The sequence below is a fragment of the Crocuta crocuta genome, unplaced genomic scaffold (assembly GCF_008692635.1).
Source record: "Crocuta crocuta isolate KB4526 unplaced genomic scaffold, BGI_CrCroc_1.0 scaffold48, whole genome shotgun sequence".
Lineage (NCBI taxonomy): Eukaryota > Metazoa > Chordata > Mammalia > Carnivora > Hyaenidae > Crocuta > Crocuta crocuta.
Genome location: NW_027533089.1, coordinates 13,056,475 through 13,083,176, shown reverse-complemented (window position 1 = coordinate 13,083,176; position 26,702 = coordinate 13,056,475). Strand labels below are relative to the sequence as shown.

The window sequence follows — 26,702 nt, the reverse complement described above, 5'->3', positions numbered from 1 at the left end:
CCACTTTCCAGTGCACTTGGAGTTGTGGTCTCTAGAATACTTATTCTAAAAGACACACTTCAAATTAATTTGTATGTTAGAATTATTACATTAACAGTTCATATATGTATATATGCTTAATGGTTTCAGTTGTTAACCAGAATTACAGGTCTGGAATGTTTTTATTAATTAAGCTGCTTTTCACATGGAGAATTCCATGCAGAACATCTTAGGGTTCTCAATAGTAGGAATTCATTTATTCAGCTGGGGTCACCGAGTCTCATGTACAAAAGAAGGCAAGACCAGCAAGTTAGAAAAACAACCTTCATTGTGTGTGTGTGTGTGTGTGGAGAGAGAGAGAGAGAGCGAGAGCGAGAGAGCATATGTACTTTCTATTCTTCTCTCATTCCACCCCTTAACAACCACCATTCTCCTTTCTGTGCCTATGAGTTCGACTACCTTAGATACCTCATATAAGTGAAATCATAAAGTATTTTTCTTTTGTAACTCATTTCTCTCACTGCTTTCATTGTTAGTCCTTGTTATGGCATATGACAGATTTCATTTTTAAGACTGAGCAACATTCCATTGCATATGTACACAAAATTTTCTTTATCCACTCATCTATCTATAAGGACATATGGGTTGTTTTCTACCTTTGATTATTGTGAATAATGTTGCAATAAATGTGAGTATGCAAATATCTCTTCAAGATCTTGCTTTCAGCGCTTTGAGATATATATGCTCAGTAGTAAAATTTCTGGATCATATGGTAACTCTATTTTTAATTTTTGGGGGATCCATCTTACAGTTTTCCATAGCAACTGCATCATTTTTTGTTTCCACTCACATTACAAAGAGTTCCAATCTCCCCATATTCTCACCAATATTTATTTTCTATTTTTTTGATAGTGGTCATCCTAATATGTGTGAGATAACATCTCACTGTAATATTTATTTCATTTCTCTAATGATTAGTGATATTAAACACCTTCTCATATGCTTTTTGGTTATTTGTATCTTCTTTGATGAAATGTCTATTCAATTTCTTTGATCATTTTTTAGAACTGAGTTGTTTTTTGTTGTTGTGAATTGTAGAAGCTCTTTATAGATTCTGGGTATTTGCCCCCTTTCAGATATATGATTTTCAGATATTTTCTCCCATTCTATAGGTTGCTTTTTCACTCTGTTCGTTGTTTCCTTTAATGCACAGAAGTTTTAAAGTTTGATGCAGTTCTGCTTGTCTGTTTTTGCTTTTGTTTCTATGCCTTGGTGTCAAAGCCAAGAAATCATTGCCAAATCCAGTGTCATGAAGATTTCTCCTATGTTTTCTTCTAAAAGTTTTACATTTTATGTTTAATACTCTAATATAGTTTGAATTAATTTTTATATTTTTTAAGGATCTGAATTCATTCTTTTGTATGTGGATGTTTAGTTTTTCTAACACCATTTATTGAAGATACTGCTCTTTCCCCATTGTGTGGTATCAATAAGTTTGTTAAAGATCATATGAGCACATATGTGAGGGTTTATATCTGAGCTGTCTACATTTCTATCTTTATGCCAGTACCTATTTTTATTACTTGTAGTTTCATAATATGTTTTGAAATCGGGAAGTGTGAGGCTTCCAACTTTACTCTTCTTTTTCAAGACTGTCCAGAGTCCCTTGAAAGTCCATATGAATTTTAGGATGCTTTTTATGTTTCTGCAAAAAATGTTTTTGGGATTTTAATAGGAATTGCATTGAATCTGTAAATTGTGTAGCATAGAATGGACATTTTAACAACATTAAGTCTTTCTTTAAAAATATTTTATTTTTTTTCATTTTTTATTTTTATTTTTATTTTTTTACAAATAGTTTATTGTCAAGTTGGTTTCCATATANTGGGATCAGTTTCTTGATTTCTCTTTCTGTTGCTTCATTGTTGGTGTATAAAAATGCAACCGATTTCTGTACATTGATTTTGTACCCTGCAACTTGGCTGAATTCTTAGATCAGTCCTAGTGGGCTTCTGGTGGAGGCTGTCGGGTTTTCTATGTAGAGTATCATGTCGTCTGCAAAAAGTGAAAGTTTGACTTCCCATTTGCCCATTCTGATGCCTTTGAGTTCCTTCTGTTGTCTGATGGCTGATGCTAGGACTTCCAGCACTATGTTAAACAGCAGTGGTGAGAGTGGACATCCCTGTCGTGTTCCTGATCTCAGGGGGAAAGCTCTCAGTTTTTCCCCGTTGAGGATGATGTTAGCTGAAGGCTTGTCATAGATGGCTTTGATGATGTTTAAGTAGGTTCCTTCTATCCCAACTTTCTCTAGAGTCTTTATTAAGAAGGGATGCTGTATTTTGTCAAATGCTTTTTCTGCATCTATTGACAGGATCATATGGTTTTTATCTTTTCTTTTATTGATATGATGTATCACATTGATTGATTTGCGAATGTTGAACCAGCCCTGTAACCCAGGAATGAATCCCACTTGATCTTGGTGGATAATTCTTTTTATCTGCTGTTGGATTCGTTTTGCTAGTATCTTGTTGAGGATCTTTGCATCCGTATTCATTAAGGATATTGGCCTGTAGTTCTCTTTTTTTGCTGGGTCTCTGTCTGGCTTGGGAATCAGACTGATGCTGGCTTCATAACATGAATCCGGGAGTTTTCCTTCAATTTCTACTTTTTGGAATAGCTTGAGGAGAATTGGTATTAATTCCATTTTAAATGTCTGGAAGAATTCCCCAGGGCTTTTATTTGTTGGGAGATTTTTGATAACTGATTTTCTTCACTAGTTATGGGTCTGTTCAGATTTTCTATCTCTTCCCGTGTGCATTTTGGTAGTGAGTGTGTGTTTAGGAATTTGGCCATTTCTTCTAAGTTGTCCAATTTGTTGGCATATAATTTTTCATAGTATTCCCTGATAATTGCTTGTATTTCTGAGGGGTTGGTTGTCATAAGTCCCTTTTCATTCATGATTTTGTCTATTTGGGTGCTCTCTCTTTTCTTTTTGAGAAGCCTGGCTACAGGTTTGTCACTTCTGTTTATTTTTTCAAAAAACCAACTCTTTGTTTCATTGATCTGTTCAATTGTTTCTTTGGTCTCTATGTTGTTTATTTCTGCTCTGATTTTTACTATTTCTCTTCTTCTACTGGGTTTAGGGTGTTCTTGTTGCTCTGCCTCTAGTTCCTTTAGGTGAGCTGTTAGATTTTGGACTTGCGCTTTTTCTAATTTCTTGAAATAGGCCTGGAGTGCAATGTATTTTCCTCTTAGGACTGCCTTTGCCACATCCCATAGATTTTGGATTGTTGTGTTTTCATTTTCATTTGCAAGATACAGATTCTTAACTACAGAGAACAAACTGATGGTTACCAGAGGGGAGGTGGGTGTGGGGATGGGTTAAATAGGTGATGGGGATTAAGGAGTGCAATTGCTGTGATGAGCACAGGGTGATGTATGGAAGTGTTAAATTACTCTATTGTAGACCTGAAACAAATACAATACTGTATATTAAATAACTGAAATTAAAATAAAACCTTAAAAAGCCTATCTAATGTAATAGAGTATACTAAGTGTCAAACTGATTGAACTGAAATTACATTCTTTTTTTTTTTAACGATGATGCATTTATTTTGGGAGAGAGAGTGCACGCATGCATGAGCAGGGGAGAAGCAAAAAGAGGAAGAAAGAATCCCAGCAGGCTCCATGCTGTCAGGGTAGCGCCCAATGTGGGTCTGGATCTCACGAACTGTGAGATCATGACCTGAGCCAAGAACAAGAGTCTGATGCTTAACCGACTAAGCCACCCAGGTGCCCAAAATTACATTCTTTGATGCCCTATACATTATGTCAAATTAACAGACTTTTATTTTGTTTAGATCAATTTTAGGTTTACATAAATAAAGCAAAAAGTAGAGTTTCCATATATCCCTTAGCCCACTCCACCCCCCAACTCCCCCCAATTCTTTACATCTTACATTAGCACATACATTTGTTATGAATGCTAAATCAATGTTGAAAGATTATTAACTAAATTCCACATTAGAGTTCACTCTTAGTGTACATTTTATATGTTTTGATCAATATATAATGACCATTATAGTGTCTTACAGAATAGTTTCATATCCCTAAAGATCTTCAGCTATTTGTACCACTCTCCCTCCCTCTGAGCCCCTAGGAACCACTGATACTTTTACTGTTTTACCTTTTCAGAATGTCATATAGTTGGATGACAATATGCAGACTTTCAGATGGGCTGCTTTGCACTTAGCAAATTGTACTGAAGTCTGCTTTTGTCTTTTCGTGTCTTGATAGCTCATTTCATTTTAGGATTGCATAAAATTCTATTGACCAAATATATCACAACTTACCTATTCACCTGCTGAAGCATATGTTGGTTGCTTCTAAGTTTTGGCAATTATGCATAAAGCTGCTTTCAATATCTGTGTGCAGGTTTTTTGTAAATTAAGTTTTCAAATCATTTTGGTAAATAACTAGGAGCTCAATCCCTGGATTGGATGATAAGTGTTAAGCATTGAGAGAGTACAAAAAAGTCTTCCAAAATGGCCGAACCATTTTGCAGTCGCATAGCAATGAATGGGAATTATTATCACTTCATATCTTCCACCGTATTTGGTATTGTCAGCATTCTGGGGTTTAGCCATTTTGGTAGGTGTCTATTGGTATATTATTTGTTTTTAATTTTTTTTTTCTTTTAAATATTTGTTTTCTAGAGAGAGAGCGCGAGTGAGCAGGGCAGGGACAGAGAGGGGAAAACATAGAATCTGAAGCAGGCTCCAGGATCTGAGCTGTCAGCGCAGAGCCTGAAGCGGGGCTTGAACTCATGAACTGCAAGATCATGACCTAAGCCAAAGTCGGATGCTTAACCGACTGAGCCACCCAGGCACCCCTCTTATTGTGGTTTTAAAGTGTGGTTCTCTAAAGACTTATGATGTGGGGCATCCTTTCAGATGCTTGCTTGACATCTGTGAATCTTTGTTGAGGTGTCTGTTCAGATCTTTTGCCCATTTTTAAATTGGGTTGTTTTCTTATTTTGAGTTTTAAGAGTTGTTTGTATATTTTGTACATGTTTTCTGTAGACATTTTCTCTTAATGTGTATCTTGTCATTTCATTCTCTGAATAGTGTCTTTCGAACATCAGAAGTTTTCAATTTTAATGAAGTACAACTTACCAATTTTCTTTTCATGGATTGTGATTTTTGGTGGTATATCCAAAAAGTCATCAGCAAACCTAAAGTTACCTAGATTTTCCTCTATGTTATCTTCTAGGAGTTTTATATTTTACGTTTAGACCTATCACCCAATTTGAATTCATTTTTGTCAAAATTGTAAGCTCTGTGTCTAGATTCTTTTCCTCTTTTCTTTTTCTCTTCTTTCCATCCTTTTTTGGTATATGGATGTACAGTTGTTCCAGCACCATTTATTGAAAAGGTTATCCTTTAGCCATCATGTGCTCTTGCTCCTTTGTCAAAGATCAGTTAACTATAGTTGTGTGAGTCTATACCTGGTCCCTCTATTCTGTTCCATTGATATATTTCTCTATTCATTTTCCAGTGCCACACAGTCTTGATTACTATAACTTTATAGTAAGTCTTAAAGTTGGGTAGCTTCAGTTTCTGTAATTTTCTTCTCCTTCAATATTTGTTGTATATTCTGGGTCTTTTGCCTCTCCATATGACCTTTAGAATCAGTTTGTCAATATCCACAAAATAACTTTCTGAAATTTTTACTGGGACTATATTGAATCTATAGAACTGACATCTTGATAATATTGAGTGTTCACATTCATTATATGGAATAACTCCCCATTTATTTACATTTTGTTTTCTTTCAACAGAGTTTTTATTTTCTTCATTAGATCTTATACATTTTTTTTCATATTTGAAACCTAAGTACTTATTTTTCAGGGATGCTAACATAAATGGTATTCTATTATTAATTTCAACTTCTAAGTGTTCTTTGCTGATATATAAGCAAGCAATTGATTTTTATATGTAAACTTATCCTGCAACCTTGATATAATCACTTATCAGTGTTAGGAGTTTTTGTTTTTGCTGTTGATGTTTTGAGACTTTCTACATAAAAAAGTATCTTTTAAATATCTTTCATTTTCTTTTCTCGTCTTACTTCATTAGGCCTTCTAGTATGATGTTGAATAAAAGTAGTGAAGCAGACATCATTGCCTTGTTCCTAATCTTAGTGAGAAAGCATCTGGTTTTTCACCATTAAGATGCTGTTAGCTGCAGGTTTTTTGCAGCTATTCTTTATCAAATTGAGGAAGTACCCACTATTCCTTATTTGTGAAAGGTTTTATCATGAGTGAGTGTTAGATTTTTGACACATGCTTTTTCTTCATCAATTGATATAATATTATTTTTCTTCCATTGTCTTGAGTTTAACCTAGCTCTATAAAAGCTGGTGTGGCACCTTGCTTTGGAATTAGTTGTTATTTGGCACCTAGTGCTCTCAGTCCAGGGCTCTTAGTGGACCCCTAATAGAAAGAGTCCCTTTTAGCATCCTGAAACATAAGAAGAAGGAGCCCCAAACTAATGATATCCTAAACCACATGGAGTTCCTGGAAATGCAGACTTTAAGCAGTTTCAGGCCATCAATCTATTTGATGCATTTCTTCAGGTGATAAAAATCTGGGGATAAAGGAATAAATAGTTTTAGAGTATAGCCTTACAATATTCTTGAATAAGAGCAAGAGACACTAGTTGCTGTGACAGAAAGCTAAATACAACCAGAAAATTTCTCTGATATTGGTGGGACTGAGGAAATCTTTATTTAAAAAAAGGAAATAAGAAATTGTTACTGCACAAATTTGAGTCAGTAAATCAGCTTAGTGCAATAGCTGTAATAAATATGTCACCTTGTTCATAATCACAGTGTGGGTTGAGCCAATAGAAAGAAGAGTTGCCCTTAGTTCAGCAGTTAGTATTTTTGAGCCTGGGGAGAAAGACAGAATTTAAAATTATGTGGTTTTTATATTTGTCTGATGGATATCAGAAGGAGAAGCTTCCTTTATGACCTGGGTTCTAGATGCCGGCATTAAGTATTTGTGAATGTGGGGGCACCTGGGTGGCTCAGTTGGTTAAGCCTCCAACTTCGGCTCAGGTTATTATCTCACAGTTCGTGGGTTCGAGCCCCGCGTTGGGCTCTGTGCTGACAGCTAGCTGCAGAGCCTGGAGCCTGCTTTGGATTCTGTGTCTCCTTCTCTCTCTGACCCTTCCCTGCTCGCGCTGTCTCCCTCTCTCTCTCAGAAATAAAAACATTAAAAAATTTTTTAAAAGTATTTGTGAATGTGGAAAAGACAAAAGGATCGCTAATGCCACTCTGTGAGAGGTCATGATGTCCCTCTGTTCATTTCCCTCAGCACAGGTTCAGCTGGCTGTGACTTCTCCACTCCACCCTGACTTGAGTATAATTTGTTTCATGATACACCTTTGATGGTGACTATAGGTACTATCAGCATCTACCATCCTAGTTTCTTGGCCACTCCTCAGCTTGCCCTGACCCTATTAGTCCAGGAACAGATTCGATGTCTTACAGTGAGACTAACTGGAAAGAGCATATTTGCCCTTGACTGAAAGATTCAATCTGCAAAATTAAAATAACAGGTGGCTAGTTAGGTCTACCTTTATTGTCTGTGATATCTGGTACAAGATAGTAAACAAGAAAATTTTTGTAATCTCCACTTTCTTTTTTTTTTTTTTTTTTTTTAGAGAGATAGTACAAACAGGGAAGAGGGAAGAGGGCAGAGGGAGAGAGACAGAGAATTCCAAGCAGCTGTGGAGCCTGATGAGGAGCTCAATCCCATGAGCCTGGGATCATGACCTGAGCTCAAATCAGGAGTCAGATGCTTAACTGACTGAACCACCTGGGAGCCCTTTTAATTTCCACTTCTACAGTATCTTTTTTTTTTTTTAATATTTTATTTACTTTTGAGAGAGAGAGAGAGAGACAGCACGAGCAGGGGAGGGTCAGAGAGAGAGGGAGACACAGAATCCGAAGCAGGCTCCAGGCCCTGAGCTAGCTGTCAGCACAGAGCCCGATGTGGGGATCAAACCCACGAACTGTGAGATCATGACCTGAGTCGAAGTCGGCCGCTCAACTGACTGAGCCACCCAGGCGCCCCTACAGTATCTTTATACATGTCATCAAGCCTTGCCAGGATAGTTCATTTAAAGTTAAGAAATTTTCAAAATTGAGACTTTGTCATCAGCCCAACTAAAGGCTGCTAACGAAAGCTAATTACTTTATATTTTGCCTATTTGTCATTATTATATGCCTCCCAAGGCTTCAAAACTACCATCTCCATGGTTTTTGTGTATTTAAAAACAACGAAAACTTCTTTGGCAAACCTCTATCTTGAAGAGGATGAATATTTTACCATTAAAAAAAAAACGTTTGTTTTGTTTTGTTTTTTTCTTAAATAGTTTATTGTTAAGTTGGTTTCCACATAACACCCAGTGCTCATCCCAACAAGTGCCCTCCCCCATGCCCATCTGCCCCCTTCCCCTCTCCGTTTTAATATTTATTTATTTTTGAGAGACAGAGAGAATGTGAGCAGGGGAGGGGTAGAGAGAGGGGGAGACAAATCCGAAGCAGGTTCCAGGCTCCTAGCTGTCAGCACAGAGCCCAACACAGGGCTCAAACCCATGAACCCTGAGATCATGACCCGAGCCGAAATCGGACACCCAACTGACTGAGCCACTCAGGCGCCCCCGAATATTTTACTATTAAATGACAAGTAATACCTGCTAAGATAATGTCAAAAATAAAGTGCTTGGTTGTCTGCAAAAGCAACAATTAATTATATTCATAAGGATTTTAGATGGTTTCAAGAGAGGTGCCATTGCTGCTGCATCTCGAAGGATAACTCAGTTTGCAGCAAAGGAAAACTAGAGGAAACATATTTTTGACCAAAGCAAGGAAATGAGCAAATATACAATGGTAGTGAGAAAATGCTAGGACTCCACTGGAGTTCACCATAGCCATGGGCTCATTAAGGATGAGGTACTTAATTTAACTCCCCCCAAATGGGTACCATGTTGTTTTAGAAATTGTGGTTCTTTGGCACCCTGTGTACTCATCTTTAGAGCACAGCAGGAATTCTCAGACAGGAGGAGTCTCGTTTAACATCCTGCTACCCAGTTTGGTGAAAAACCACAAAGCTGCAAATGTACCAGAAAAGCAGAGACATGAAACAATCAGTTCAGAAATGCGGTGATTGCAACTGTTCAGTTAAAAAATTGAGTGTCTTAAAAAATAATAGCTGTTTAGGGACATAATTCACATGCTTAGGGAATTTTAGAACTGGAGAGTTTAGCAACTATGATGTAAGAGTAAAAACAATACAGAACAAAATCACTTGCATTTTCTGGACCACAGACTAAGTGAAGAGAAATTCAGAACTCACATAAAATGTAAGGCAACAGAACCTGCCTAGAGGTTTGGCTGTGATAAATACAGCACCTTGCCTACATGTTGGATTGAAAACTGTATCACTACAGAGAACGTACACCTTAAGTTCTGTCTTATTGCACCAAAAACATAGGTCTTAAAGGGAAAACTGAAATTATGGAGGGTTTTAATTTGCAGGATGGATATGCAGGAAAGAGTCTCTAGTAAGAGTTGGACAGTAAAGTGCTAGTATAACATATGTAAGAGTTCACAAAAGCGTCTTTCAAGTTACTCTCTGAGTGAGTCTTTGTGTCCATTCTCCAAAGAGGCTGAAGTCACGTGCCCCACTCCCTCGAACCACCCTTACGCATGGTAAGACAGCCTGTGCCACATCTCTGATGGTGACCACAGGGGGAGTCTTAGACTTTGCTCATTCTTTTTTCAGGAAGACCTTCACAGATGCAGACTGCTCTGATTCCCCTATGACAGGTTCAAGTAGATGTACTAATGTACTAACATGACAAACCCCTCACTCTTCTTCCAGAAACAGAATCAGGAGAACATCTTAACAAGTCAGCTGGTATGACTCTCTCTGTAGCCTATGGTTTCTGTTGTGGTGTACTGAAGGCATCCATAAGTGCACCCTACCTCAAGTATAGTCCTTTTATACATTTCCAACACTCATCAGGAATGATCTATTTGGAGTCGAGGAATTGTTAAATTTGTGACTTAAATGTGGGGTCTCATTATTAAATGGTACACATTCAGAGCCTCCTCAAGTCTGATTTATAAAGGGGAAATCATTATTCCTCTCGCTTAATATTTCCTTTTTACCATTTTTGGGGGTATCAGAAAGCTCACACAAGTAAAGGGGACAGACTTTACTATTTGAAAGCATTAATTATCCATATAAGCTACCCTAGAGAAGAAAAGAAGATCTAACATAATATCTGAATTTCTACATGTCTCTGCTTTGATCAGTATACCTACACCTTAAACCTACAGCCTTTATACAGTGTTCTGCCCCCAGAAGGTTAATATATAGGTTTTAGGAACAAGAGCTGGAAGGATGAGTGGACTTACTCACCATCACGCACAATGATATCCTTAGGGAATTTGTGCTTCCTGTCGCTGGAAACCAGAAACGTCTAGTATCTATTAAAGAAATTGGATCAGTGAGAATTCTTTACAATAAAACTTCAAGATTTAGATGATTTAAATGTGATTTCTATAAATAAACATGTAACAATAGTTTTTTTTTTTGTAGCAATAGTTTTTATATAAATTCTTGTTGGAGGGTGCCTGGGCGTCTCAGTCGGTTAAGTGTCCAACTTTGGCTCAGGTTCTGATCTCACAGTTTGTGGGTTCAAGCCCCACAACAGGCGCTGTGCTGACAGTTTAGAGCTTGGAGCCTGTTTCAGAGTCTGTGTGTGTGTGTCTTTCTTCCTCTCTCCTGCTCACGCTCTGTTTATCTCTCAAGAATAAATACATATTTTTAAAATAATTTTTAATAAAAATTAAAAAAACAAATTCTTGTTGGGCATCAAAAATAAGGCATGCTGGGGTGCCTGGGTGGCTCAGTCAGTTGTCTCTTAGTTTCAGCTCAGGTCATGATCTCATGGTTCGTGAATTTGAGCTCCACATTGGGCTCTAGGCTGTCAGTGCAGAGTCTGCTTGGGATTCTCTGTCTCCCTCTCTGTCTACCCCTCTTGCTCTCTCTCTTTCTCTCTCTCTCTCAAAAATAATATAAATAAACAAACAAATAAGGTATGTTATCTAACATTATTTGAGAAAGTCCTGAATACCAAATAGGACCACAGTTGTATAAAAATAGTGTTATGTCAATTATAAATAAGGAGGCAAAAATTTTAAATCAGATATTAGCAAACAATACAATCCCCAACAAAATTCCAATGATATGAAATTCCAGTGATAGAAAAAAATAACCCTACAATTTATATGGTATCACAAAAGATCCCAAATAAACTAAGCAAGCAATCCTGAGAAAGTAGAACAAAGGTAGAGGTATCAATTTCCTGATTTCAAACTTCATCACAAAACTTCAGTAATCAAAACAGTGTGATGCCAGGATAAAAAGGCATATAGTCCAATGGAATAGAATCGAGAGCCCAGAAATAAACCCATGCACCTACAATCAACTGATATTTGATATGGGGGCCAAGAAAGTTCAGTGGGGAAAGGACTACATAGTTTCTCAATAAATGATGTTGGGAGAACTATATGACTACATGCAGAGGAATGAAACACCTACCTCACACCACTCACAAAAATTCACTCAAAATGGATTAGAGAATTACATGTAAGACCTGAAACTATAAAACCACTAGAAAGAAACATAGGTCAAGAGCTCCTTGAGGTTGGTTTTGGTAAAGATTTTTTTTGGTAATACCTAAAGCTCAAGCAACAAAACCAAAAATACGTGGGATGACATCACACTAAAAAGCTTCCGCAAAGAAAAAGAAACAATTAGCAAAATAGAATGGCAACATATGGAATGTGAGAAAATATTTACAAACCATCTATCTGGTGATGGGTTAATAACCAAATATATAAGAAACTTCCTACAACTCAATAGTAAAAAATCAGATTTAAAAAGGGTTATCGGACACTTTTCCAAGAAGACATACAAATGGTCAACAGATACATGAAAAGATGCTCAATGTTAATGATCATGAGGGAAACACAGTCAAAACCACAATGAGGTATCATTTCCCATCTGTGAGAATGGCTATTATCAAAAAGACAAGAACCAACAAGTGTTGGCAAAGCTGTGGAGAAAAGGGAACATTTGTGCACTGTTGGTGGGGATGTAAACTGATAGAGCCACAGTGGAAAACAGTATGGAGGTTCCTCAAAAAATTAGTAATAGAATTACCATATGATCCAGGAATCCTGCTGTGGGTATACTTCTGAATGAAATGGAAGCACTATCTTGAAGAGATATAAGAACCCCATGTTCACTGCAGCATGATTCACAGTAACCAAAATATGGAAATAACCTAAGTGTTTACCAATAGATTAACGGATAAAGTAGGTGTGTGTGTGTGTGTATTGTTTATAGACAATGCAATGGAATATTATTCATCCATGAAAAATAAGGGAATCCTGTCATTTGCAATGGATGAACACTGACGGCATTACGTTAAATGAAATAAGTCTGACAGAGAAAGATGAATAGTATATATTCCCACTTACATACGGAATCTTAAAAAGGCAAGGTCATAGAAATAAAGAGTATAATGGAGATTGCCAGTGACTAAGGGTTAGGGGAAATGGAAAGATGTTGGTCAAAGGGTACAAATTCTCAGATATAAGATAAATAAGATATGGTATCTAATTAATGCACAGCATGGTCACTATAATTAAAATACTCTATTACATACTTCTAAGTTGTTAAGAGAGTAGATCTTAAGTGTTACCACCACACACACAAAAGAAATCACAATTATGTGAAAGGATGGAGGTGTTCATTAATCTTACTGTGGTAATAATTTTACAAAATAGATCTAGTCATCACATTGCACACATTAAGTGTACACAATGTTATATGTCAAAAAGATCTCAATAAATCTGGAGACAAAAGATCATGCCATCTGCAAAGACAGATAATTTTACTTCTTCCTTTCCAGTCTGGATGCCTTCTATTTCTTTTTCTTGCTAATTGTTCTGGCCAAGGACGTCCAGTATTATGTTGAATAGAATTGGTGAAAGAATGCATCCTTGTCTTGTTCCCAATCTTAGGAGAAAAGCTTTCAACCTTTCACCATTGTGTGAAATTAGCTGTGAGTTTTTCATGTATGGCCTTTGTTTCATGGAAGTAGTTTCCTTCTATTTCTACTTTGTTGAGGGCTGTTAACATGAAAAGATATTGAATTCTGTCAGATGCTTTTTCTGTATAAATTGAGACTATCATTTTTCTCCCCTCCATTCTGTTAATGTCATGAATTACATTGGTTGATGTTCATCCCTTAATCTTGGGGAAAGAGCAATGTGGCTTTTTCTTGATTGGGGGTTCACTTGGCTGTTGTGTTTACTTTGTTTCTAGATGTCCTATAAGATTTAGTCATTTTGTTATTATTATTATTATTTTAATGTCTTTATGAGGATACAAGGGCTTGGAGCTTCTAGTCTGTCATTTTGTGGGCATTATCCTCATAGTGAATTCTGTTTTGATCACACAGATTATTTGTACTGGGGTCAAGCAAAATGTAATAGAATTTTCCTGTGCTGGTATGTTCCCCCTGCTGTTGGCCATGCAGACACTAGGTAGGACAAAGGAGATCACTGAGATGGTCTTATCAGCTTTCCTAAGCTTCATTAACCTATTTCCTGTATTCCTGGAGAGAGGACTGCTCTATTTTTTCTTTGAATTTCTATACCAACAGCAAACATTGAAGAGTTTTCTTAATAAATACATTTCCAAGCACTATTCAAGTCCAGCTTAAGAGGTGAGAAGGTAGCACCAAATAAGGTAGGCTGTAGACTAAGTTTGAGGAAATAGAGACAGTAATGTAGAAATGGCCAAGCAACTGACATCTTACTTTATACAAATACCATGTACAAGAATGGCTTAAACTTGTCTTCTTACAAAATTGTCCAAGATGTGCTTGAAACTGTTGTTTGATTACTTCAAACATTCAACAATTATTTATTATTTACTATTATGTAAGAGGCCTTTTACCAGGAGGCTTATCTTTGGGTGTTTACAAAATTTATTACAAGAGGCATGTTTTATAAACATGAAAGTGGTGAAGATTCCTTTTACTCTGCTCTATTGTCCTTCACCTCAATCTTAATCCTTTCCAGATCTCTAAATTGTTATCATTTATTAAAAAAAAATTTTTTTAACATTTCTTTATTTTTGAGAGGGAAATAGAGCATGAGCCGGGAGGGGCAAAATGGGAGGGAGACACAGAATCCAAAGCAGGTTCCAGGCTCCAAGCCATCAGCATAGAGCCCGATGTGGGGCTCAAACCCACAAAGTGTGAGATCATGACCTGAGCCAAAGTCAGATGCTTAAATGACTGAGCCACCCAGGCGCCCCATAAACTGTTATCACTTCTTATAAATGCTGCTTTATTGACTGTTTCTCATTCCTTCCCCCTCCATGGTTATCATTCACTGCAGCTAGTATGTTTCCTAATGCTTAAGGTGTTACTTAATAAAAAGTATGTCCTGAAGGAAGAGGCAGCTCGTTCAGACTGAAGATAATGTATATATGATGTGTGTTGGTCATATGCATTAGGGAGAAGGGCGTATGGGGATGTAGGGCTTATCCCTGCTTCTTTCCTTTACCAAAACATCCATATGGACAGTATGAGATGCATTCCTTTGAGTGATATCAGTGGTTCACAGGGACTTACTCAGCTACTGGACTTTCATTCCATATGAAATGGCTTTGGTTGGGGAAAGTAGAAGGTGACTAAACTTTGACTCACAATTGTTAAGAAAACAGAGCTGTGACCTAAACACTTTAGAGAGAAGGAAATTCAGAAACATCATGCCTCCAGTTTTGGGTTTTGTTTTCAAGACTGCTTTGGCTATTTGGGGTCTTTTGTGGTTCCATACAAATTTTAGGACTATTTGTTCTGGCTCTGGGAAAAATGCCAGTGGTATTTTAAGAGAGACTGCATTAAAATGTGTAGATTGCTTTGGTAGTATAGACACTTTAACTATGTTTGCTCTTCTAATCCGTAAGTATTGAATGCTTTTCCATTAAGAGCCATATTACAAAGCAGTCATCAAGACACTATGGTGATGGTACAAAAACAGACACATAGATCAGCGCAACAGAACAGAAAACCCAGAAATGGACCCACAACTATATAGTCAACTGATCTCTGGTAAAGCAGGAAAGAATACCCAATGAAAAAAGAGTCTCTTCAACAAATGGTGCTCAGAAAACTGGACAGCAACATGCAGAAGAATAAAAGTGGACCACTTGCCTACACCACACACAAAAATAAATTCAAAATGGATGAAAGGCCTAAATGTGAGACAGGAAACCATCAAATTCCTAGAAAAGAACATAAGCAGCAACCTCTTTTACCCTTGCTGGAGCACCTTCTGACTAGACACATGACTGAAGCGAAAGGAAACCAAAGCAAACATGAACTATTGGGACTTCATCAAGGTACAAAGCTTCTGCACAGTGAAGGAAACAATCAACAAAACTAAAAGGCAGCCTATGGAATGGGAGAAGATATTTACAAATATATAAAGAACTTATCTAACTCAGCAATCAAAAACCAAATAACCCAGTTAAGAAATGGGCAGAAGACACGAATAGACACTTTTCCTAAGAAGAGAACAATATGGCTAACAGACACATGAAAAGATGCTCAGTATCACTCATCATCAGGGAAATACAAATAAAACCATAATGAGATACCACCTCACACCAGTCAGAATGGCTAAAATTAACAACTCGGGCAACAACAGGTATTAGCGAGGATGCAAAGAAAGGGGAGCTCTCCTGCACTGATGGTGGGAATGCAACTGGTACAGCCACTCTGGAGAACAGTTTCGAGGTCCAAAACACTAAAAATAGAACTACCTTACTATCTAGCAATTGAACCATTAGGTATTTATTGAAAGGATATAAAAATATATATTCACCCCAATGTTTATAGCATTATGAACAATAGCCAAACTATGGAGACAGCCCAAACGTCCAGTGACTGATGAATAGATAAAGAAGAGGTGGTATGTATATATACAATGGAATATTACTCAGCTACAAAAAGAATGAAGTCTTGCCATTTGCAATAACATGGATGGAGTTAGAATCTATTACCCTAAGCAAAATAAGTCAATCTGAGAAAGACAAATACCATAGTATTTCACTCATATGTGGAATTTAAGAAACAAAACAGATGAACATATGAGAAACGGGGGGGGAAGAGAAGAGAGGTAAACAAATCATGAGAGACTTAACAATAGAAAACAAACTGAGGGTTGATGGAAGGAGGTGGGTGGGAGGTGGGCTAGATGAGTGGTGGGTACTAAGGAGGGCACTTGTGATGAGCACTGGGTGTTGTATGTAAGCGATGAGTTATTGAATTCTACTCCTGAAACCAATATTGCACTGTATGTTTACTAAAATTTAAGTTAAAAAATAAAATAATAAAAATATGTTTAAAAAAGACTTTAGCGAGAATGAAGAAGACTGATCATAGTGTCACTTCCTGATGGCTCTCTAAACACTGTGTAGATTCCATCACTTTGTCAGCCTGTGGGCATTTTCAGGAGATATGGATTCCTATATAAAAGAGCATAATTTTGCCCTTCTTCGCTGACCTCCAAATCCCACTGCAGCCATTGCAGCAACCACGATGCCCAAATGAAAAAAAAGCAGAATCAGCAGCAGCAACCGCCCACCACAGCCCCTGCTGCCAGAGCAGGAAGAGACTGAAGATGAAGAGGATGGGAATCCTATCAGATCACCCAGCCTTCTGGGCCCTCCCCCCATGGCCAATGGAAAGCCTGGTGACTCCAAGTCAGCCCCAAACTGGAATCTACCCACATGTCTACCACCAGTAAAATGGATAAATAAGTTGTTGAGTGTGCATGCACTGGGTTGTGTTACACTCCAAAGAAAATGAGTGAACTCCTGCTACAGGCAAAGCTAGATGAATCTCACATACATGTTGAGTGAAAGGAATCAGACAGAAAAGAATGCAGACTTTCTTCGCAGAGGTCCTTCAGGATGAAGGGGAGCAATGCTTCCATCACTGCTGGGTCTCCCTTTCCTCCCCAGGGCAGGGGCTCAATTCAAGAAGGCCTACGCCCCAGGTGTGGCCCATATGATCTATGTTGGTAGAAGCCAATACTGAACCTCTTTCCTAGACCAGGCCATGGCGGTCCTTCCGGGGGAGGCTTTCACAAAGAGCAGGGACATCCTTGACAGCTCAACAGTTGGTCTTCTATTAAAAATACATGCCTGTCCAGAGATGCCCTGCAGGTTATGAAAGACAAATCCAACTGCCCTGTCTGCCGACACTTTGGCAAAAAGGGCCACTGTCAATATGAGGACCTCTGTGCCTTCTACCACCCAGATGTCAAGGGAGCTCCTCTGTGAGACTGTGCCTTCCCATCCAGGCTGGAAGAAGCTCTCTGTGACCCAGTGGCCATATATTTCCCTGTGGCCCTGTGACGGCCACCGTAAGTCTGTTCCACCCACTCACTTCCATCCATCACCTCCCCATTTGGGGTCCAGAGTTGTCTTTCATCACTGGTGTCCAGTGTGTGGTCTTTCCTTTGATCCAGCCTCCAGAGACTCACCTTCTGGACCCCATCTTTGCTCCCTTCAACTGTCTCTTGGATCCTCTTCCCCCTCACCAACTGACTACTGAGCAGGAAATCTCTTTGGTGCTGTTTCTTGTGCATCTGTCGACCCAGTCCCCAGTACTGCCCTCGATTCCTGAGATCCCTGGAACACTTTTATCCCTTTCTCTTCCAGCCGTTTAAGACCTTTTTATATGACAACCCTTACCCCCAAAGTTACCAGTTCCTCTGTGAAACTCACCAGGTTGAGTGGTATAGGGTTACTCCCTGAAAGGCCACTCTCCCTACTTATGGGTTTTGTAGTTTCTGCATCAGAATCATGAGCTCCACCTCTCTGGTCTGTGACCACTGTGCTTGGTGAAACAAGCATGCATCCCCTCATACGTAGCCTCTCTCAATGTCTGTGGCATCTCTGTGACTTCTCAACACTAGAGAAAGTTTTTCTGCCAAAACGAGAGAGACCTCTAGGCTTCCTGCACCTCCCAATGTGGGAGAATTGTGAAACTTTCTGCAAGACTGCCTCCCTGGTCTCCTTGTTCTTCTCATGCTGTCAGTTTTTCTGGGTTTGACCACAAGCCCATGAGATATCCTCTAAAGCCGTTAATGGGTTATGCTATCTCCTCTCCAGCCCTCTTTGGTTTTAGACTACATCAGGGTGAGGTCACCAGCCCTTTGGTCTGCCTTCTGTGACTCTCCACCCAGCCTTCCCATAGGTGGAACCTGGGCAGAGCTGTTGCCCTCATCTAACCATCTTCCCTCCATCTCTGGCACTGTTTTTTTTCTGTGAAAAGGGCAGTGAACAGGTTCAGTTTTTAACTGGTTCCGAGGAAATGAGTCACGAGTTACTTGATCAAAAGGGAAAGCAGAGAACCGTTGGGGAATTGAGAATGAATTTTTTTAGCATTTTTTTAAATGTTTATTTATTTTTGAGAGAGGGGGAAAGAGAGAGAGAGAGTGTGTGTGTGTGACCGGGGGAGGGGCAGAGAGAGAGGGAGACTGAGGATCCAACGTGGTCTCTGTTCTGACAACAGAGAGCTCAATGTGAGGTTCAAACCCATGAGCCATGAGATCACGACCTGAGCTGGGGTCAGACACTTAACCTGAGGTTAGACACTTAACCAACTGAGCCATCCAGGTGCCCCTAGCATTTTAAAAAAATATTATTAATAGATGCAATGGAAACAAACAAAAAAGTACATCATTTTATTTCAGCAGAATTAGCTTGAACTTAAAAAACCACTAGTGGAAATGAGAGGTATGCAGTATTCTGGCATTTTAAAAACGACTTAAATGTCATAATTGGCCTCTGAGCTAAATGTGGTGACTGTGTTTCTGGGTAATTGCCTCAGAAAGGAGTCTGAAGAACACAGAGCACATAGACTGTTCAGTTCCTCAGAGAGAACAGGACAGCAGGTAAAAAGGAGCAGGTATGTCCTCTCTGTCTCAAGGAGCCCCTTCTGCACTAGTTCCTAAAACTGTATCCTTTTGAGAACTCTACACAGAAGCTGACCCAGTGAAAACACAGTGAACTGGGGCCCTAAAGGATGGCAGCTCCCATATTCCAACATTTTTGAACATCTGAGGCTTTGTGGTGGGCTCTGTGCTGGGAGTTAGAGATACAATGATGAAAAAGACTGAGCACTTGAGATCAAGAGGCAGAGGAGGGGAGACGGCTGTAAATAGGTCATTTCAGTCTCACAATTATGTAAAAAGTGTTCTGACAGGAGTGATGATAAGGAACACAGAGGAGGAACTGATCATCAACCGCCTTGGGAAGTCAGGACATAGGACACCTTCAGGACAGATAGGGGCTAGCAAATAATGAGAATGTAGTATGGAGCAGGGTTGTTTTATGAAATCTGTATACAATATACAAAGATGCAGAATCCAAAGATAACATGTGTGGCTTGCAGAATCACAAGTAGTTCATTCTAGTTATATCACATTCTATAGCACAAGGCAGCTGGGAAAGGAATTCCAGAAAAATCTAGTTGATACTGAAGAACAATTTTCTAATTCACCCCTTTATAAGCATGGGGCTGGAACAAAGAGGCATTCCAGCAAACTTTCCAAGTGACCGTATATCAAAAGAAATTAGATGTCATATACAGCATTGTGACTATCGTCAATAATAGTGTAGTATATATATATTTGAAAGTTGCCAAGACGTAAATCTTAAAAAGTTCTTATCACAAGAAAAAAACACTGTAACTTTGCACAGTGATGGCTGGCAACTAGACCGGGGCTGATCATTTCCCAGTGTATACAAATGCTGAGCCAGTATGTTGTATACCTGAAGCTAATATAATGTGATATGCCAGTTATACCTCAGTAAAAAAAGAAATTAGAAACTGGAACATTGAAAGGTCATAATTAAAGCAAGATTAGGATGCATGTCTTATGGTTTCCAGCTCCCTATTGTAACCAGCAGACTCTTCCTACTGCACTGAAGTATATGCTGTTTCAAGGAGTATAGTCACTTCCACCCTGTTACTATTGTTCCCTTTCCATGTATTTCTATTTTAATTTTAATTTTAGTGGTTTTAGGTCTTTATTTCTGAATATGTAAAAATACATACCATACAAAATGTAAGAGGCATGGAGAAGGATATATGATACAAAGTTAGCTACCCTCTCAAGCATCACATCATCTACTCAGGTCTGTCCTAAGTCGTAACCATAGTTACTAACTTATTTCATATTTTTCCTGAGACATATAACGTATATATTCATCATATTTAAATTTACTAGTAGCAACTATGCATACTTTCTGCATCTTTGTTTTTTCTTTTACTTTATGCTAAATCTAGAGATCTTCTCATATTACATTCAAATATGAGTTTTCCCTTTCATCATAGTGACTGGAGAATTCTCTTCTGTGGAAATGACCCATAGTTTCTATTACCAGCACTTGACACAGAGAGAGGTTTTTTTTCTGATTTTTTGCCACACACAAGTGCTAGCACATATATCCTTGTATGTATGACATTTGGCACATGGACAATTAAATCTATAAGATAAACCCCTAAATTTGAACTTGCTGGATCAAAGGTATGTGCATTTAACACCTTGATATAGAATTTGCACTTACTAGAAAATATAGGAAATTTCCTACTTCTCCAAATCCTTGGCAATCTAAAATCTCATCAAATGTGTTTTTCTTTGCTAATCTTAGAGATGAAACTCTAAAACTTTATTTTGCACATCTCATATTATTAGTGAAGTTGAATATATCTCATTTCTTCTAATATATTTGTCCATTTTGGGGGGATAGGGTTGTTCTTTTTCTCAGCACTTTAAAGGGAACCTCATGGCTTATATAAATTATACCAATTTTTTCTGATACATATTAAAATGAACTCATTTTGCCATTTGTATTTTTACTTTGCTTATGTTTTTCTATGAAGAACCTTTTTTTCATAGACAGATGAATTTATCAGTATTTTCTTTCATCTAGTTCAGTCTGACCTATTTCACTTAACATAATATCCTTTAGTTCCATCCAGGTTGTCTCAAATGGCACAATCCCATCCTTTTTTTATGGCTGTGTAATAATCCATTGTATGCGTATACCACATCTTCCTTATCTGTTCATCTATCGAAGGACACTTAGATTCATTTCATATCTTGTCTGCTATAAATAATGCTAGAAGAAACATTGGGGAGGCACTTTTTGAATTAGTGTTTTTGTTTTCTTTGAGTTAAATACCCTGTAGTGGGATTACTGGATCATACAGAGTTTCTATTCTTAATTTTTTGAGGAACCTCCATACTGTTTCTATAGTGGCTATACCAATTTACATTCCCACGAAGAGTGAATGAGGATTCATTTTTCTCCACATACTCATCAGCACTTGTTATTTCTTGTCTTTTTGATTTCAGCCATTCTGGTGTGAGGTGGTATCTCACGATAGTTTTGATTTGATTCCACTCATAAGTGGAATCTAAAAAAACCACAAATGAATAAACAAACAAAAAGTAGTACCAGACAAATAAATATAGAGAACAAACTGACGGTTACCAGAGGGGAGGGAGGTGTGGGGAATGGGCAAAATGGGTGAAGGGAGTGGGAAAGGCTTCCAGTTATGGAATGAGTAAGTCACAGGAATAAAAAGCACAGCATAGGGAATACAGCCAATGATATTGCAAAGGCAATGTATAGGGACTAATGCTGGCTAAACTTGTGAGCATAGCATAATGTATAAACTTGTCAAATCACTATGGTGTACGCCTGAAACTAATGTAACATTCTGTGTCAACAACACTCAAAAATTTTTTAAATATATTTTCTTTAATCTATGTTCATTATGTCATACTTAGAAAGGTCCTACCGGGGCAACTGGGTGGCTCAGTCAATTAAGCGTCTGACCTTGGCTCAGGTCATGATCTCACCATTTGTGAGTTCAAGCCCCACACTGGGCTCTGTGCTGACAGCTTAGAGCCTGCAGCCTGCTTCAGACTCTGTGTCTTCCTCTCTCTTGGCCTCTCCCCCACTCGGACTGTCTGTCTCTCAAACATAAACATTAAAAAATGTTTTTAAAAAAGGAAGGTCCTACCTATTCTCATATCATTATTTTTTAACTCCCCCCTGTGATTTAATTTTATGTAATTTTTCATGTTTATATCTTTGAACCACGTGAAATTTACTTGGACCATCTTGAAATTTACATGTAAAGGAGACCCCAACTTTTCTTTTTCAGATGGCTGCCTATAGTTCAAACACAATTTGCTGAATATCCCATATTCCTTCACAAAAGAATATGCCCAAATTATCATCTGCTGAATTTCTGCATTACTTTGCAAATTTTTCTTTCTTTTTTTAAGTAATTTTTTAATATTTATTTATATTTGAGAGATAGAGACAGTGTGAACGGGGTAGGGGTAGACAGAGAGGGAGACGGAATCCAAAGCAGGCTCCAGGCTCTCAGCCATCAGTGCTGAGCCTGATGTGGGGCTCGAACTCACAAACCCCGAGATCATGACCTGAGCCAGAGTCAGACACTTAACCAACTGAGCCACCCAGGCACCCCTCTTTCTTTTTTTAATCTTAAAGGGAAAGAGAGAGCTTGAGTAGAGAGGGAGAGACAGAGAGAGAGAGAGAGAGAGAGAGAGAGAGAGAGAGAGAATCTCAAGCAGGTTCCATGCTCAGTATGGATGGAGTGCCAGGTACGGCTTGATCCCACGACCCTGGGATCATAACGTGAACTGAAATCAAGAGTAAGATGCTCAACCAACAGAACCACCCAGGGGCCTCATGCACTGATTTCTAAACTTCGAAGTCTGTTTTGTGATTGTTTCAATATTCAGATGTTAGTACCACAATGCTAACTGTTGGGATGTTTTAACATGTAGCTAAAGCTAGTTCCCTTTCATTTGTCTTTTTTTCAGAACTGCTTGTATATTTTTGCTTGTGGCTTTTCCATAAAACCTTCAGAATTAATTTTTCTACCTCCTGAAAAATTATGTTTGACTTGTTTTTGGATCACATTAAATGTCCATATTAACTTAAATAATATTGACATTTTATGTTTTGTCCATTTTTATAAACTTTTGTGTTTTACATAGCATTTAAAAATTTTGCTCATGTAACTCTTACATACTTCATAATTTTATTCTGTAGTATCATATTGGTTTTGATGCTACTGGAAATTTGGTCTTTTTTTTCAACTGTATCTTTTAATTTGTTTCTCATTTCTTCAAATTAATCAATATGAAGTTTATATTTTTTGGGTAAGGCCTTCATATATTTACATAATTACTTTTTAGTTGTAAACTTTTGTTAAATGAAACTAACATGACACATATACCTCAAAAATGAATCACAGCTAACAAAAGAAGCCTCATTCTATAATTTCCTAACAGGAATTCTGAGCTTATTTTGTTTGTGATTTCAGATTTTTAAATCCTTCAAAAGCAGTTTTTCTTGGATTTATAAAAGGGAGAGTTCACTTTTGAAAATCCCCAGTTATCTAGTTGGGTTTCATGTTTAACTCCTAGCAGCTAAGCTAAGCATATCCATCTACTTCTTTACCCTCAGTGTTCTTTGATGGGGTTTTTCAATATATCCATGTGTCTGAAGCTGTTGATAAGAGTATTTATGCCGTTTAACTTCCTAATTTGCTCAGGATCATCTCACTGAGGGTGGGGAGATGTTGAGTCAAGACTGAAAACTATTACAGAAATGTATTCCAGTTATAATGATGCCCTTTGGGAAAGAATGTAGATTTGGTTCTAATTCTCAGTTCTGCTTGAGGTACCATGGCCAAAATCACCTAAAAAAATGAGAATTGCTAACAATGTGCATAAAACAGGCTATCAAGCTGCATATTGGAATAAGGTTTCTCTTGGGCTTTATAGAGTAACTCAAACAGATCTGGAAACAAATACAGCAAGTTTTAAGGCTTTCAGAATTCTAAATTTCATATCAGGCATAATATTATACTTTCAAACCCAGTAGATCTATTTTAGATATATCTGATAATTGCACTAAAATCCTAATGACTATCGTACTAAGATCCCACCCAATCCAAGCATTAAGAGAAAATGCTATAGTCACTGACAACAGCAGCCTATCAATCTGTGGGTGTCATTTGTTCACTTCAAAGACTAACAGTAGAGGAGCACCTGGGTGGCTCAGTCGGTTAAGCATCTAACTTCAGCTCAGGTCATGACCTCACAGTTCACGGGTTCCAGCCTTGCATTGGGCTCTGTGCTGACAGCTCAGAGTGTGNAAAAAAAAAAAAAAGACTAAAACTACAGAAAGTGCTGGAGTCATGTGGATATAAGGACCTCTGCAGGATCCAGAAAGATTTGAGGTTTTAATGAATCATATGCTTTTTATGATTCTCCCTGGGATCATGCATTTCTATTAGTTTTGGCCCTCCCTCTCCGCAGGAACCAGGACACTGTCCACGGAGCACTGCCCAGGCTCTGTGCAGACTCACCTTCAGCTTGTGCATCAGCATTTCTTCCTGCTCTCTCTGAAGGTTTTCTCTTTCCCTCTCCAACTTCTCTCTCAGCTGGGCTATGTATTCCCTGAAGCTTCTCTCTTGAGCCTCCATCTTTTGCATCTGTTCCTTGTGTTTCTCAGTTAGCAGCTCCTGCTCCTTCTCAGCTGCTTCCTTCTTAGCCCGCTCAGCTGTTCCACACGTTGGAAAGAGAGAAGAAAAGCAGTGGTCAGCTCTGATGATTTTATTATGCTGTATTTCATCTGTGTTGCTGCAACTGCAAATTCGGCTTTTCCTTACATTTATTTTAACAATCTTGTTTACCATTTCTTTTATTTGATCAAAATGAAGTATGTCTTTTGTATGTCCGACCTTAGTAATCATTAGCCACTGTTGATCTTTAAATTTTTATTTAAAGAAACTAATATGACACATGCTTCCAAAATAAGTCACAGCCTCACAAAAAACCCTCATTTTACAAATCCTTAAAAGGAATTCTGAATGTATGTCATTGTGAGCTGAGAATCTTCATCCTCACACCAGGTAACTCACTAGGAGCCGATACTTCTTCACCAAACACTCCATCAGTCACATCAACAATCCACAGACCCAACAAATGTTTACCTTCTTTATTTGCCTCAATCTCTTTTTTCAATAGCTGTATCTCTGTACACAACCTCTCAGATTTCTTTTCAAATCCCTCGTTACGAAGTTCTTCTTGGACCTACAAAAAAGAAGGGGTTCACCTTTGAAAATCCTCTATTATCAAGAATAAGGGTTTTGAGTCTAACAGTTTCAGCACTGAAGAACCATGTCTACTGCACTATCACCAAGAGCGTTCTTTGATGAGTCAATCCTGCAGAGTGGGAGTACCCATGGTGTACACCTTCCCAGATTCCCTCAGCACCATTCCCCCAAGAGTGCGGTGGGGTCAGGCTAGGTCAGACATGTGAACTACCCTCATGTGAGTTCCAGCAGTGAGGATGTCCTTCAGAGGGATGTAGGATTAATTCTAAGTATTTCTCAGTTCCACCAAGGTAGCATGAACACACACGTCTAACACAAATGGGAACTGCTGATCCGCTCTAGAACACTGGCTATCAAGTATCAGATTGAGTCAAAGAACTACTTTTCGTCTGTGCTCTGCTGGACGACTCACAAAGATCTGGAAACAAATGCAGCAAATTTTAGAGTTTTCAGAATCCTGTATTTCACGTTTTTCTGATACTTTTAAGATAAGCTGGAGTTCTTTTAGGTCTGTTTGATGGCTGAACCAAGAATCCTAAGGACTAGTGGACTAAGGCCGTATTTACCTGAGGACCAATGAAACCATCCTAACAATCATCACAAACAGCAACCCAGCACCCTTAGGGATGTTAATTGCATACTACAAATTCTCACACTACCTAAGCCTTTGGAGTTTGTGGATTTAAGAGCCCCAGCAGGATCCAGAAAGATTTGAGGTTTTAACGAGTAGTATGTCTTATGTGATTCTCCCGGGGATCATGCATTTCTATTAGTTTTGGCCCTCCCTCTCCGCAGGAACCAGGACACTGTCCACGGAGCACTGCCCAGGCTCTGTGCAGACTCACCTTCAGCTTGTGCATCAGCATTTCTTCCTGCTCTCTCTGAAGGTTTTCTCTTTCCCTCTCCAACTTCTCTCTCAGCTGGGCTATGTATTCCCTGAAGCTTCTCTCTTGAGCCTCCATCTTTTGCATCTGTTCCTTGTGTTTCTCAGTTAGCAGCTCCAGTTCCTTCTCAGCTGCCTCCTTCTTAGCCCGCTCAGCTGTTTCACACATGTTTGAGAGGCAGAAGAAAGCAACGGTCAGGTCTGATTCTACTCCTTACCACAGACACGAAACTGACTTTGAAAAGAAAGCTGAGAAGCCTCCGAATTACTTGGGTGACCAAAAGCACATTTCAGAATATGTTGGAGATGGCCCTCCTTCTCTGCCTGATATAAAAAGACAACTCTGATTGTTAATATGTATATTTAGCAGTGCTGTTCCACAGAAGGAGAGGAAGCTCTTTGTTTCATGCAGGTTTTGCCCTCATCTTTGT

At 38.4% G+C, this 26,702-nt stretch overlaps 1 protein-coding gene and 1 pseudogene across 2 annotated transcripts in view; one reads left to right on the top strand and one right to left on the bottom strand.

The window, feature by feature from the left end:
• Window positions 1-3,572: 3,572 nt before the first annotated feature.
• Window positions 3,573-26,702, bottom strand: part of LOC144216618 (guanylate-binding protein 6-like) — a 38,126-nt gene continuing 14,996 nt past the window's right edge. Inside the window, exons 10-14 of one of the 2 annotated variants that reach the window (XM_077746033.1) lie at window positions 26,234-26,427; window positions 25,266-25,365; window positions 24,639-24,832; window positions 10,475-10,542; window positions 3,573-6,626 (exon numbers count right to left, since the gene is read on the bottom strand). In XM_077746033.1, the coding sequence (XP_077602159.1) occupies window positions 10,495-10,542; window positions 24,639-24,832; window positions 25,266-25,365; window positions 26,234-26,427 (536 nt within the window). In that variant the 3' untranslated portion in view covers window positions 3,573-6,626; window positions 10,475-10,494. Of the gene's footprint in view, window positions 6,627-6,790; window positions 6,931-10,474; window positions 10,543-24,638; window positions 24,833-25,265; window positions 25,366-26,233; window positions 26,428-26,702 lie in introns of those variants that run through there. The other variant, XM_077746034.1, reaches the window with a different exon arrangement.
• On the top strand, window positions 16,713-17,488 carry LOC144216743 (proline-rich protein 3-like; annotated as a pseudogene).